Source organism: Nuphar pumila, chromosome 7, assembly GCF_984573655.1.
Source record: "Nuphar pumila chromosome 7, dmNupPumi1.hap1.1, whole genome shotgun sequence".
Classification (NCBI taxonomy): Eukaryota; Viridiplantae; Streptophyta; class Magnoliopsida; order Nymphaeales; family Nymphaeaceae; genus Nuphar; species Nuphar pumila.
In genome coordinates this window covers 115,153,467-115,169,532 of record NC_143255.1, presented here as the reverse complement: position 1 = coordinate 115,169,532, position 16,066 = coordinate 115,153,467, and the positions used below count along the sequence as shown (strand labels likewise).

The 16,066-nt window shown below is 38.2% G+C and overlaps 1 protein-coding gene across 1 annotated transcript in view; it reads right to left on the bottom strand.

The window, feature by feature from the left end:
- LOC149833045 (COP9 signalosome complex subunit 1-like) overlaps positions 1-15,243 on the bottom strand; it is a 62,519-nt gene extending 47,276 nt beyond the window's left edge. Inside the window, exons 1-2 of the mRNA XM_090014864.1 lie at positions 14,753-15,243; positions 11,819-12,139 (exon numbers count right to left, since the gene is read on the bottom strand). Coding sequence (XP_089870990.1) covers positions 11,819-12,139; positions 14,753-15,145 — 714 coding nt within the window. The 5' untranslated portion in view covers positions 15,146-15,243. The remainder of the gene's footprint in view (positions 1-11,818; positions 12,140-14,752) is intronic.
- Positions 15,244-16,066: the final 823 nt, after the last annotated feature.

Genomic DNA, 16,066 nt, shown 5'->3' with positions numbered 1-16,066 from the left:
GGGCAAGCCCCTGTTGAACCTTATCTGTGTCAGGGGCTTCGCCCTTGCCAAAAAGCCAAAGGCAGCAGGGGAAACGAGGAGGGGTCGAGCCTCTCCTCGTTTCCCCTGTTGTTTGGTGGGGCAAGGATCGGCCTGTCAGCCGAGCCCCCTCCTTCCCCCACTCCTACTTCTTACCCCTATGATAAAAGGGAAACGAGGAGGGGCTCAGCCCCTCCTCTATGAATCAGAGGCACAGGGAGGGGCCGAGCCCCTCTTCTGCGAGCAGAGGGTGCAGGGAGGGGGGCCAAGCCCCTCTTCTGCGAGCAGAGGGTGCAAGGAGGGAGGCTGCGAGCAGAGGGTGCAGGGAGGGGGGCCAAGCCCCTCTTCTGCGAGCAGAGGGTGCAAGGAGGGAGGCTGCGAGCAGAGGGTGCAGGAGGGTCGATCGACATACCTGTTGAGTGTTGACGGAGAGGGAGACAGTGGTTGCATGTGTGTACCATCGCCGGAGTCTGGATCGCCGGTGTGGGTGTAGGAGAAAGCTGCAGGGGCTGAGGGGGAGAGGCGGGAGAGGCAAAATCGAGAGGGTAAGCCCCTCCCCCTGTCGATAAACCCCTTTTAGGGTTCGACTGCAAAAGAAATTTGGATCTGGGTCGGGTCTGGTCCGGACCCGACCCGACCCGGATCCAAAACGTAATTTAAAAATAAAAATGGACATTTTTGGACTCGGTCAAAGTTGACCGAGTCCAAAATGTGGACGGACTCGGCCTAGACTCGTTGACCGAGTCCGACTTGGCGTTGGCCGAGTCCGAAGCCGCACCCGAGTCCGCACCTGTGTCGGGGCGTGTCGACTCGGGTGCGGCACCTCCTTAGCCGAGTTCGTGTGACATAGGTTATAAACTAAAAATATTATTATAAATTATAAATTAAATACAAACTTGTATGTACGGAGGGTAAAATGGCGTGTCCATATGCTGACGTGTGTCGACACGGGTTTGGAGGGCAAAATGGAGTGTCCCTGTGGCATAGACTAGCAGGTAACAAGAGCAGTGAGTAAGTAGACCAACTAAAGTCCTTGCCTTATAAAAGTTTGGATGCATATGACAATAGAAAGGCATAAAGACGGATGAATGAGATGAAGGGTCACCGGAAGATGATCCCAAAAGACAATTCAAGTAGTCACAATAGAAAATCCTCAAGTTGTCATCCTATCATCATAAAGAGTAGTTGCAAATGAAGTTGACCTTAGTTTGATCAAGGTCAACCTTAACACAAATCCACCAACATCCGCCTAGGTTTGTACTTGGAACGAAGGTTGTAAGTATCATATCGTTACCTGTATCGGTCGGGCCCGAAGTAACACCGTATCATATCATATTATAAATGTATCGTAAATTTGTAATAAAAATTTTTCAAAAAAAAAAAAGTAAGCAAAAATTCTAAAAAAATCATATAACATGAAACAATGATTAATTGCACAAAATAAAACCATAAAATCACATATGAAGCATTTATGCCTCTATGAGCCGCATGAGACATCATCAAACATCAACTAATATAAAATCATAGATAATATTGCATGCATATCTCAAAAGAACAATGCAAAATATTAAATATCTTGCAACTAAGAACATGTCACAAGACTCATACTTTCATATTATATAAACAAAAACAAAATAATCAAATTTATGAACAATTAGGTGTTAAATAATCATTTTTTATTTAAAACGTCTTACATAAAACCTTAATAATCATAACCATCTTCTTCATCATCATTATTTTCTTCTTTTTCTCCTCCTTCGACATCCACATCATCTCCAAGATACGTAGGGTCTTCATCATCTGCCTCATGTGCTCCTTTCACATTAATACATTGAATGTCCACTTCATTTAAAAGAGTTTTTGCTTCTTCAATTCATGCATCCAATTCATCAAAATGTTTTAAACCGATGGGATTGAATCTCTTTGTGCCTCCTTGATGATAACTTTTAGATTTTCCTAAAAAGATGACATGAAAAAATTAAAATTAGTTGGGTTTTGAATGATAAAAAAAACTTTAAATAAACACTTGAAAATGACAAATAAACTTTATAATTTTATATACCTCTACCTCAGTCGTAAATTGTAGTGAACATAGACGAGGTCGTTGAGCATTTTATGTTATAATATTTCTTCTTTTGGTATGGATTTGCTCAAAGACATTTCAGTTTTTCTCGCATCCACTTGGACTACATATTTAGCTAAGAATGTGAATAACAAAAGCTCTCAAATTTGAAACATCACTTTCAAACCTTGCCCAACACAAAAAAATAAGAAAATGAGAAATCAATAAGACAATAACAGATATACAAAACATCATAACTAAATAACAATATTAAATTAAAATTGAATAGACAAAATAAATTACTTGAACGCATTGTGGCATGATTTCGCACTGCTGCAGGTCTCCTCATATCATACAATGCATTATCATAAGTTTTCATTTCCTTATGAATTTGATCTTAAATGATATACTCAAGGTTCAACCTTTCGATGCAATCAAAAGTCCCTTGTTGACTTTCTTGTCTATTTTAAACATAGGAGAGTATCTAAACGCAGGATTTAAATGATATGATGAAGCATGAAGATGTTTATGAAATTGTCCGATCCACCTATGATCAATGATATTTCATAATATGTATAATTTTTTTTCCTTCAAATTATCTCTATTGGCTTCTTTTGCCTTATCCATGACCTATTTTACCTTATTCATGGCCTCAAAGAGATAACCCATAGTTGGTTTGTCTTCATTGTCAACCAATCGAAACACCTTTACCAAAGGTACAGTTATTGTCAATAGCATCACACATGAATCTTAGAAACCACTTCTGAATACAATATCTACAATTTCTTAGGGCTTTCCTTTTTTGTGCATAGGGATATGCATTTCACTTACTAATTAAAATATTTTTTTTAGTACAACTCTATTCTTTATTAGACTTTGTACTATCAAAAAATCATAGCAAATCTAGTAATTGCACTATGAATCAACTTAGCACCACCAGTGTACTTTCTCATTAGGCTCAAAACCCATGCATGATTGTAAATAAATTTAGTAATTTCTTGGCAGACAGGCTGTTTTGTATCATCTATGTTGTTGATGTCATCAAGCATGAGGTCAACGCAATGGACAGCACACAGGGTCTAAAAGAATGACCCAAAATTTTCTATCATTTCTCTGTTTGCTGCCCTATAATTTATTGTATTATCAGTAATAAATTATATAATATTTTGAGGTTGAACCTCTTCCACAACCTGATCAAAAACTCTGAACAATATATCTATTGTCTTGGGCATATGAGATAGATCAGTTGACTTCAAAGACATATTTCCCTTGAGGCAATAGACAAAATTTTTTATTAAGGTCCTGTTCACCCATCTGCCATGATGCTACACCCAGTTTCTCTCCATGATTACCCATCTCATCACAATATGACTTTACTTCTTTCATATTAATATATAAAACTTTTCCTCTTAAAGCATAGTATGAAGGAATCTTGTATTCAAGCTCATATTGGTTATGGCATCCGCCGTAACCTGAAAATGAAAGAAATTTGTTGCATTGAAAAGAATGCAGACATCATATAACCATCTTCCAACCGAAACATTTGTCTGCTCGACTAAATGTTGAGTCATAGCAGTACAAATGTCGGGTTGCCCTCCAAGAGCAATCCTATGAGGGAAAAAGCTCTTAATAGAGCCTCTAACTCTACCTCTTCTTTTATCTTCTCCTTTTCTTTTTGTGCCAACGGTGGCACTACAATTGGCACCAGCCACATGTTTACCCTTAACTACAGGACATCCTACTTCTGATTCTATGCTAGGGGTTATAGGAGTAAAAATAGGGAGCTTATCTTCATAACACACATCCTCCCAAGGCTCGCATACCTCATTTTCACCTCATTCATCTTTCTTTCTTATTTTTTTCCTTTTAGATCATCAAATAATTGTTGACATTGCCATTTCAAGGCATCCGATAATTTTATTGACGTGCATACATGCACATTATGATGTGTCCTGGCTAAATGATGTTTCAACCGAGAGATACCATCTGAAAAAGAATTTTGACAATAGTTGAACTTGATTTTCAATCTGTTTCCATTAATTACTTAAGTGCACCATTGCTATGCCGAATCCTCAGATACCAACTTCCCCCAAAAAAACTCAATAAGAAGCAAAAAATAGAAATTTTTTACCTTAACCCACTTCCTTGAGTGAAAAATGGTGAAAATGCACTCTAATCCGAGAAAATTGTAAAAGTCCTCTCTCTTACACATGAATTGACTCCCAAAACAATCTCACAACTCCTAGGGTGCATGGGTTTCCTTCTAACAACCTCTAGACAAATGTAGAAGCCAGCCCTCAAGAGGCCTTTAAAACCCAAAACTTAAAAAGTAAGTTTTGGGTCTTTTCTAAGTGTGCCACACCCGTATTATACGATATGCCCTGTATCATACGTTATGGCATGATATAGGGGTGTATCATATCATATTTTCAAAAAATAACGATATGTATCGTACTGTGTCGTACGATACGTACAACACTGCTTGGAACAATACTAAATTGATGTATGTTCAAATGATTCATTATCAGGACACACAAACACAACACGCAGAAAATATTAGGGCTACACATGAGGCAATGCTGCAAGACAAGTCAAGCACAAAGGGTCATCCTTAAAATGATGCAGTTTGGAATGCAAGATGTTACACATAACCAATGGCTTTCTAAGGACCATATAAAACTTATATAATAACTAGCATTTTAAGGACCAAATAAACTGAGAAATTTGTAGAGGCTTTTTAATGGCACCATCTCAAATTTTTTATTTCTAATTTGCAAACAGAAAATAGATTCATTATTTCCACAATTCAAGCTAATAACAAGCAACCTATGCGGATGCGGAGAAGCGACACTTTAAAAAAAACTTGGGTGTAGGGGTACGGGGAGTGTGTGTGTGTGTGTGTATATATATATATATATATATATATATATATATTTGCTACTAATGAGGTAGAAATCATAGATGCAAGTTGAAATGACTCAATCTAACCACATAGATGTGTTCAGCATAGTTTGTTTGTTAAGGATCAAGCCCTTGGATCATGATGTTCCGATGTAAAAATGTGATCTTTTGAGTTATAAAATTTTGGCACATTGTGGGCCATTAATGTTTTAACCCCTTTAAAAACCTAATTACTTGTCATAATCACGTGATTCAAAACAAGTTTCCTACTCAACTAACCATGTAGATCACATCCCTAATATTTAATCTACAAAAATTGAAAATTTAAAAAAAAAAGTGATTTTTACTCATTAGTTTTGTACCTTCATTAATAGCCAATATTAACCCTATATATTTATAATTTTTAACGGTTTTAAGTTAACACTAATGAAATAAAAGCAATTATCATATATCATCAATTCATGAAATAAATCAAATTAACAATTTACAATTGTTATTCCTCATCAATAAAAAAATAACACCACGATTAAATCAACCTAAATACATTATCGCTACACTAAGTGAATTAAGAAAACATCAAACAATCAAACAAGTCAAGCAAAAAAAAATAAATTGTACTAATAAAAGAAACAAGCAATAATTGCATACCAAAAGTATATCATACACAACGTATATGACAATAAGGTAATGATCCTAATAATTTTCTGCTTTATTATCAAGTTCATCATAAGAAGGAAGCGTTCTGGTGAACTCAGGCCTGGGTTCGATTATGGTGAACCCAAGTCTGGGTTCACTAGAGTTGAACCCAATACGCATGTGTTTAGTTTTGGTGAACCCAAGCATGGGTTCAACTCTGTGAAATGAATTTGGGATCTTCGAAACACGAGCTTAGATTAACAAGAGCAAGTGTCAAGAATGACACTAAAGCATAACCCTTAAAAAGGGTATAACTGGAAACAAAATAAAAATGTATTCTTTATTGATATGAAAAACCAATTGCTTAAGAAGCATTGGAGTAAAATACAAGAGGGGCTGCACCCCTTTATATACACAGTTGAAAGAGGACTCAATAGAGTTGTTGGGCACAGTCCAACAGCTCTATTTAGAGCTGTTGGAATGTGTCAGTCCAACAGCTCTATTAAGAGCTGTTGAACTGTGTCCGTCCAACAGCTCTATTGCTAGTCAAGTCTGGACAGGACTTGACTAGCAACAGTCATTCTAGTTCAAACTGAACTAGATGACATAAAGACAAAAAATAAAAATAAAGGAAAAAAATTACAGAAAAGAAAGAAATGAAAAATGTATATATATATATATATATATATAATAATATAATATTATTATATATACATATATGTACAGTTTTACATTTTAACACTCCCCCTCAAACTTACGGTACAATGAGCGAAAGTTTGTCTAAGAGAAAGTGAAATCGGGGAGCAGCGAGAGGCTTTGTAAAGAAGTCTGCTAACTGATATTCTGAAGTGACATATGGCAGATCAATTATCCCGTGTAGATATTCCTCTCTGACGTAGTGACAATCCATTTCGATGTGTTTGGTGCGTTCGTGGAATGTTCTGTTACTGGCAATGTAGATCGCACTTTTGTTGTCACAACACATTTGTGAAGCCTTTGTTGCTTCAACTCCCATGTCAGCAAGCAGTCGTCGGAGCCAAACTACTTCCATGATCGTGGTTGTCATGGCTCTGTATTCAGCTTCGGTGGATGAGAGAGATACCTTATGCTGCTTTTTACACCTCCACGAGATTAATGATTCCCTTAAAAAGACACAAAAGCCAGTGGTTGAGTGTCTGTTATTGGGATCACCTCCCCAATCAGCATCAGTATATGCAATTAAATCAAGAGAAGAGGAGGAAGATAAGAAAAGTCCTCGTGAAAGAGAGGACTTGATGTATCTGATAATACGCATGACTGCTCCCATATGAACAGAAGTAGGAGCATGTTGAAATTGACTTGCTGTATGAACAGCATGTGCTATATCTGGTCTGGTAATGGATAGATAGGAAAGTGCCCCGACAAGCTGTCTGTAAGGAGTAGGGTCTGCAAGAAGTTCTCCATCATCAATCTTCATTTTAACATTAACAACTTCTGGAGTGTCGACTTTCTTATCATCAGTAATACCAGACCTGAAAACAATATCAAAAGCAAATTTAGTCTGAGATAATAAATATCCTCTAGGAGAATAAGCAACTTTAATGCCTAAAAAATATCTCAACAAGACCAAATCAGTCATTTCAAAATGAGATTTAAGAAGTGTTTTGATTGTTTCAACTCCCTGTTTATCGCTTCCGGTGACGATCATATCATCCACATAGAGAAGAAGCACAATGATTCCTGCATCAGAATTCTTAATAAACAAAGCAGTGTCAGTTAAACAGAATTGAAAACCAATATCAATCATAACACGACTAAACCTATCATACAAAGCTTTTGGTGCTTGTTTAAGTCCATAAAGAGCTTTTTCTAAGCGAAGGACTTTACCCTTAGGAATACTTAGACCAGGAGGGGGTTCCATATATACTTCTTCAACTAGCTTTCCATTTAAAAAAGCATTTTTGACATCCATTTGAAAAATAGACCATTTTTTGATAGAAGCTAAGGCAATTAAGGTTCGGACAGTAGTCATACGAGCCACCAGAGCAAAGGTTTCTTCATAATCAATCCCATATTCTTGGGCATAACCTTTGGCTACTAAATGGGCTTTATATCTTTCAAGAGTACCATCACTCTTGGTTTTAATTTTATAAACCCATCGACATCCTATAGTTTTCTTCCCTGGAGGAAGATCTTGAATATTCCATGTAGAAGCCTTTTCAAGTGCATCTAATTCAGCTTTCATGGCTTTTATCCATTTGATATCATTTTTTGCTTGAAAATATGTGGATGGTTCTTCATATGAGTGAATTAATGCAATAACTGCCCTATATGTGGGTGAGAAAGACTCGTATGATACAAACTTTCCAGGAGGCCTCGAGATTCGGGTTGATTGTCTAGTTGGAATGTTAGAATATTTCTCAAGTGCACATGGAGGATTAGACTCTTGTCGCCTGGAATATTGAATACTAGTATCTCTATGAACTTCTTCATTTTCAACATTAAGATCAATAATTCTTTGATCATCATCAAAGTTACAGTCAAGGTCATATTCATTAGATGTTGATGTTAGATCTAGCAAAAAGGAGTACTCAGTGACGTCTTTTAATTTTCTAAAATCAAAGAAGCTCTCCTTTTCAAGAAAGGAAACATTTCTAGACACATATAGTTTATTATTTTTGAAGTCAAAACATCTATAACCTTTCTGGTTTTCAGCATATCCTAAAAAGGCACAGGGAATCGCACGAGGGGAAAGTTTATCATTTTTGTCAGTAAATATGAAACATTTGCACCCAAATATTCTTAGTCTAGAGTAGTCTGGAGAAATGTTCATAAGTTTTTCAATGGGAGTGATATTTTGTAACGAAGAAGATGGCATCCTATTAATGAGATATGTGGCAGTTAAGGCAGCTTCTGCCCAAAAGTCTTTCGGGACTTGATTTGCTATTAATAAAGTCCTAGTGGTTTCTATAATATGGTGATTTTTCGTTCTGCCAGTCCATTTTGTTGAGGTGTATAAGGACAAGATCTTTGATGTGTGATGCCATGCAATTTAATATAATTTTGAAAATCTGTGGATAAGAACTCTCCCCCTGAATCTGTGCGAAAAATAGTAATATCATTTTGAAACTTGTTTTTAACCATATTATGAAAAGTTTGAAAGTATGAAAATACTTCAGACTTATGTTTGAGAAAGTACATCCACGTATGTCGGGAGAAATCATCGACAAAAATAACATAGTAAACAAATCCTCCTTTAGAAATTACTGGTGCAGGACCCCAAACATCCGAGTGTATTAATTCAAGTGGTCTTGAAGAGAAAAAGGTTTTGTTCTGAAATGGTAATCTTTTCATTTTGCCGAGAATACAATCTTTACAATCAAATGATTCAGAGTTACAAAATTTCCCTAGATTTGGAAAATGTTGGATTTTGGCTATATGTGGGTGACCAAGTCTCTTATGCCACAGTTCCAACTCTATTTTTTGAATATTATAACAAAAAGCTTTCTTCGGCATTTCCAAAAAATCCATGTAATAGAGTCCTCCTTCTCTATGGCCTTCCCCAATCAGCTTGCCTGACTGGCGATCCTGTATCCAACAACCATGAGAAGAAAAAAAAATATTACACCCATAATCAGAAATTTGAGATACAGATAAAAGATTTAAATTTAATTTGGGAACATGTCTAATTTCTGGAATAAAAAAAAAATTGTTTTATAAATTTTTTCAAAATTTCCTATTCCTTCTATTTCAAGAGAAGTCCAATCAGCAGTAAAGACCTTTGACACACTTGTTTTATTTTTAACACATTTGGATAGACTTTGATTATTTGGGGTCATATGAAAAGATGCACCAGAGTCAAGAAGCCAAGAAATTTTACCTAGATCAGAAAAAGATGAGGCTGCTGCGCCGGTTGAAGCTTCAGATGAGGAAGAGGCACCTTTGATGAGAGGCTGAAGAATCTCCATTAGTTGGGCCAGGGAAACTGGTGCATCCTGATCTTTAGGCTCCGATCCAGCAATTGCAGCTCTTTTTTCTCTCAGCTCCTTAAGTTTGGGACATTGTGGCCTATAGTGTCCCGGTTCATGACAGTGATGACAAATAACTTTCTTCTTATCATAGTCACCATTTTGTCGGTTAAAGTGAGGAGGCCTATATGATCGAACATGATTCCCTGGTCTAGACACGGCTAAAACAGAATCATCTTCAATTTTTAAAGAACCTTTCCGGAGACGATTTTCTTCCATTGTTAACTCTTCAATAGTTTCAACAATAGAAGGAATTTTTCCCCGGTGAAGTAGGGCCGATTTAGTGGTTTCAAATTCCGGCCTTAATCCAGTGATAAACTGGTAAAAATGTTCGGCATCGAGTTGTTTCTGACGAAGCTCGATGTCTTCGGCACAATGCCACTTTGGTTCTAAAAGGGAAAGTTCTTCCCAAAGTTCGGACAACCCATTGTAATATTCACGAATAGTTTTGTCTCCTTGTGTCATCATTCGAACTTTTTCTTGGAGGTTGCACACGTGTGCAATATCTTTTAGGGAATACATATTCTTAAGGTATTCCCATGCCTTATCGGCATGATCAAATTTGGCAAGACTTGAGCATTTTTTAATGTCAACGCTATTGATAAGCCATGACATTATTTTCGCATGAGATATTCTCCATTCTTTCCATTTCTTCTCGTATGAGGCAATAGCCTTGATTTTCTCTTCTTCCGATAGAGGGACCTCTTTATCTCCCTCCTTTTTAGTAAGAGATAGCTTAGGTTCCGAATCGGAACCATCCACAATCCCCCATAAGCATTTTCCCCATATATGGTGCTTCATGATTGAAGCCCATGTTACATAGTTCGTATCGCTTAGTTTCATAGGCATGATGGTGACTTTATCATTGTCATCCATCGATTACAAGGAGAGAAAGAATAGGGATAGAAGAGAAACAAGAAGTAAAATGAAAAAGAAAGAAAAAAAAACAATACAACAAGATGTGAAATCTTCTTCAATGAAGTGATAAAACACTTCTCTTCAAGTGGCGAACACTTTTGCAAACGGGCACGGAAACTGAGGCAGCTTTTCCTCAAGATTTAGTACTTCCACGGCTTTGATACCATGAAATGAAATGGGGATCTTCGAAACACGAGCTTAGATTAACAAGAGCAAGTGTCAAGAATGACACTAAAGCATAACCCTTAAAAAGGGTATAACTGAAAACAAAATAAAAATAAAAATGTATTCTTTATTGATATGAAAAACCAATTGCTTAAGAAGCATTGGAGTAAAATACAAGAGGGGCTGCACCCCTTTATATACACAGCTGAAAGAGGACTCAATAGAGCTGTTGGGCACAGTCCAACAGCTCTATTTAAAGCTGTTGGAATGTGTCAGTCCAACAGCTCTATTGCTAGTCAAGTCTGGACAGGACTTGACTAGCAACAGTCATTCTAGTTCAAACTGAACTAGATGACATAAAGACAAAAAATAAAAATAAAGGAAAAAAATTACAGAAAAGAAAGAAATGAAAAATGTATTTATATATATATATAATAATATAATATTATTATATATACATATATGTACAGTTTTACATTTTAACACTCTGGACCTCTGGTGAACCTAGTTTTGGGTTCACCAAAGTCGAACCCAACATGCTTGGGTTCGGCTCTGCTCAACCGAGGCCTGGATTCACCATAGTTGAACCCACCAGCAGACCTGGGTTCAGGCCTTACGCCAACAAGGGGAGGAAGAAGAAAAAAGAGAGAAGGAAGAGAGAGAGAGAGAGAGGTACACGTGGTGGTGGTGGCCTTCGTCGTCGTCGTCAGAAGAGGAAGGGAAGAGGAGGAGCAATCGATCGGGGAAGGAGAGGAGGAGAAGTCAGGGGGTGCAGTCGTGCCTTAATACCCCCACCACCACCACCACCACCACCACACACACTTTTTATTTTATATTTTATTTTGGACTAAAATGGACTCAGTCAAAATTTATCGAAATCATTTTGGACAAACATAGTTGACCACAACCAGAATTGTTTGAATGCACCGCGTTGATGCGGGTGCGGCGACCTCTAAGACGAGTCTGTGTGACATAGCATGCACCAGATGCAGACCACATGAACACATAAAATATTAATAGCTTTGAGGTAAGAAAAAAAAAGCACACATGGAATATATTTTCGTGCATCATAAAATTTAATTGATAACCAAAAAGAGGCAACAGGACAGACCTTGCGGGCAGCAAGCTTGTAATGCTTAGCTTCCAAATGAGCCAATGCTAGGGCACACCGAAGTTTTGCTACTGTCACAGGATCCTTCACTTCTGGAGTCTGCTCTGCTTTGCACACATAGTTTGAGACGTGCATAAACTGGCCCATCTCGATGCCAACCAAAATCACATTCAAACACATCTGAATTATATGCTTCGATGAAGTACAATAATCACGTGTACGGACATAATTCCTAAATGCCTCTCCAAGGTTCCCATGAGCAAAGTAGAAATCCCCCAAGTCATGAAGTCCCATCCTTATGCTTTCTTTGATCAAATTTGTCTGCAACAAATATGAACATAAGGATGGATGGATTAGAAGGGGAATTTTCTGTTATTTGGATCAGTAGCTGCAGTCAACAAAGGATGACAGGCAACAAAACAGATGATGCATCCAATTTTGAATTCCATAAAAAAATTGGGAAAACAGAGTTTTCCATCACTTCTACGGTTCTACCTGAAGAAAACATAAACCGAATTAAGTTCAAGGCAGCACTTGTTCGCAAACAGAAACAAAAGAAGAAAGGCACACCATGGTAGTGGTTTGAGAAGTTCAAAAAGTTATGTTAACATAAATTGAATTTATAAAGCAAACAGTTTTTCATGTCACTAGACAGTTCTCCATGGTGCATTTATAGCATGCTTGTGGGGTGCGATTTAGAGAATATAAAGCTTTCTAATTTTGGAGAAAAAGAATCCTTATCACCATCACGTCTAGTACAAGACTGTTTATAGGAAATATGCAATCACAATAGAAAGCATCAGGAGAATGATACATTCTTTGGGAGCAAAAAGAAAACCAAGAACTATTGATTTAAGATAGAATAGAAAATCAAAATAATGACAGGATGAAATTCTATCAGACCATATGCAACCAGGGGCGGAACCATATTGGGGCCAGGGTGGGCACATGCCCACCCCAAATTTTCCCCAATAGGGGGTTTGGATCAGGGTGGGCAGTGCCCACCGTGACTCGTTTGGGTGGGTGGCTACAGTGCCCACCCTGACTCTATGTATGGTCGGGTCAGGGTGGGCACACCTAGATCCAACCCATGCCCTCCCCCTCCCATATCCCCAACTCTCTCTCTCTCTCTCTCATGCTTTGTCTTCCACTCCAGCATCCCATCGTCCGTTCGCCTGCACCGGCAGCAGTGAAACCTGAAACTCCCGTTTGAGGTTCTCTCCCTCAACTTTTCCGGATTAGGTTCGGTTGTCCGCCATCGGGTAGCCTTTCTGGTGCACAACCATAGCCCTGATGGTTGAGACATTGTCTCTTTCTTCTTCTTTCCAATTTTTTTTTCAAAAGGCTTGATAGAGTTTTGATTTCAAGTTTTTTTTTTCAATTAGTCTAATGTATTGTTAGGGTTTAGATTTTTTATGTAGTTTTTTTTTATAAATACTATAAATGTTTAGTTAAGGTTTCTTGTGTTTTATTTTTCAATTAGCATTAGGTATGAGTAATGAACGCTTGATTTTGGTTAGAATATTAGGGGGGGGGGGGCAATTAGCTTAAATCTATGATTTTTTTTGGACTTTGGTAATTGATTAGGGTTTTTCCAAATGACTTGAATATGTATGTAATTAGGGTTTTAGGGTAGTTCTGTGCAATTTTATTTTCAATTATCATTAAGCATGATTCCATTAATGAAGGCTTAATTTGTTATCAAATCCCTAAATCTTTGATTTTTTTTGAAGAATTTAAATTTTTTATTTTGGTTTGTCAAATGACATAAATATTTAATTTGGAGTTTTGCTTCTTTAATTGGCATATTTATGAATGATGTTTGTTAGGATTTAGGGTTCAGATTTGGTGTTTTTATATTGACATAAACAGATATTTTATGGTTCTAGGGTTTTCGTGCATTTTTTTAATTACCATTTGGCAAGAATCGATGAATACTGTGTGATTTGATTTTGGTTAGAATATTAGGTTTTTTTATTAACATAAATCATAACTTTTTACGTTTATTGGAATTGAGGTTTTGATTTGGTCTTTTTGAATGAAATATTTGGTCATGGTTTTAATTTATGAAGCTTTTAGGATTGGAGTTTTGATTTGTTTTTTTTTAAATATCGTGAATTAGTATAATTTATTAGTAATTACTTTATTTTATTTTTATACTTTGCATTTGTGCCCACCCAAAGTTAGAATCCTGGCTCCGCTGTATGCAACCCAGATTCTGGCAGGATATGTTGTGCAGAAATGATGCTACAACAACTCAAGTGTCGGTCCTTTTAATGTTGATTAATTGATTTTGGAAATTAAGATTCATAAGTTTTTTTTCAAAACAATTGTAAGCAAACTCAAAATACAAGAGACAACTGTATACATACATATACATCGATACAATTAAGAACTGAGGTTTGGTATTCCAAAATAGCATCCCTCGCGTTTCATCAGACAGCACAAGTTACGGTAATCGTGACGAGGGCACGTCCAATCTACAAACACATGGCCCACACCAATCACGAGATAATCAAACTGCAGAATGATATACTTGTATAATTCACAGCATTGCAGATGAGAAACAGTGAGTCGACAAGTTATGATAGCAATGCTGCGGCAATGGAAAATCCTACGAAATTCTCAATAATCATCTACTATCGAACTCGGAGACACACGATCAGAATGTGATTCCTGGAGCATTCCCTTAATGAAGAGTTTGAGATCGGTGATTCCAATTTCCAACCCTAACAACAATGCCATAAAAAACGAGCCACCCAAATACCTAGAAACCCCTAAATTACAACTCTGAGAGAGATTACAAAACGATATTAAAAGAATCAAACGCTCATGACTCTGAATTCGCAACGAAAGAATCAAACGAACGAAAATTGAGGGAAGAAGAGAAAGTGAGTGCGAGAGAGAGAGAGAGAGAAAAGTGAGGGGGGATGCCTTGTAACCGGTGAGCTCGTTCTCGAGCTTCTCTTTCTTGAGCTGGAAGCGGTGCTCGATGGCGTCGACCCAGGGATGGTCGAGGGCGTAGGCCGGGCCGAGGAGGCCGCCGATCCTGCGGGCGACCTCTCTGTGGAGCTGCGTGTCCTCGCCCTTCTTGATCTCGTCGTAGGCCATCCTGAGGCCCTCGATCTGCACGGCCTCGTTGCCGCAGCGGTCGGCGATAAAGAGGAGGCGAGACACCTTCGTGCGGCCGCTGTAGAGGGCGGCGTACGCCTCCACGTCGATCTGCTCGCTGCTCACGATCGCCTTGCTCTTGCTCCCGCTCCCCTCGTCGCCGTTCTCCACCATCACCGACTCCTTCTCCACCATCACCGACTCCTTCTCCACCATCGCCGCTCCTCGCCCGTCCTCTTCCTCTCTCTCTCTCACTCTCTCTGTTGGTTGGTTGGTTGGTTGGATTGAAACGGTGAGAGAGGGTGATTTCTCTGCGTTCCCGCTTTTCCCCTCCCTCGCTCCCTTGAATTGAGAAATACATATACAGGCAGTGCTTGAGTCGGTGAATGAGGACCCCCGAGGAGGGAGATTAATGGGTCGGGTTTGTGTCAAGTAACTGATTTGACCCGAACCCAAACATCACATAAGCACACAACACGGATAATATTCGGGTAGACCTGTACCTAGTCCGATTCATATGTGGATCGGGTTCGAGCTATGATTTTCATCAAATATCTGGCCAACCCGATCTTGGACCCCTAATCAAACGTTGTACAGCTTTAGCATACAATAATTTCTTACTATTTTTTAATTTATAACCTGAAGAAATCGCACCCAACACTAAGATCTAAGATCTGATCGCGTTGGCTCAGCCAGACTGTAAAACTCTAAAGCTAAGACCCCTGCCCCAAGGAACTATGGGATGCATTGGCTTGCACAGAGAGGTGATGCCTATGAAAATCTAACCTTACTCTAACAGCCAAGGCCCTACGGCGCTACCCCTACCCCCTTGGACAAATAATAATTTCTTAACATGCAAAGATTTTTAGAATTTTTTTTTTAATAACAAATAAGATTTTTGAAAAAACCCAAAGATATTCTCTTACTAAGAAATATTCTTGAGTATGATATTCTACAATACTACTAAGGCTGGACGCACCCAACCCTGCATGGGACGCCTTTTTTGGCGTCTTCTGCATTGGGCAAGACGAGAGGTATCCACGGATCCAAGCAGCAGTTTTTGCTGTCTTCTGCACTTTTGATGCATCTTCTGGTCGGGGGCTGGAAGAGAAGTGTTCACTGATCCAAACTGGAGTT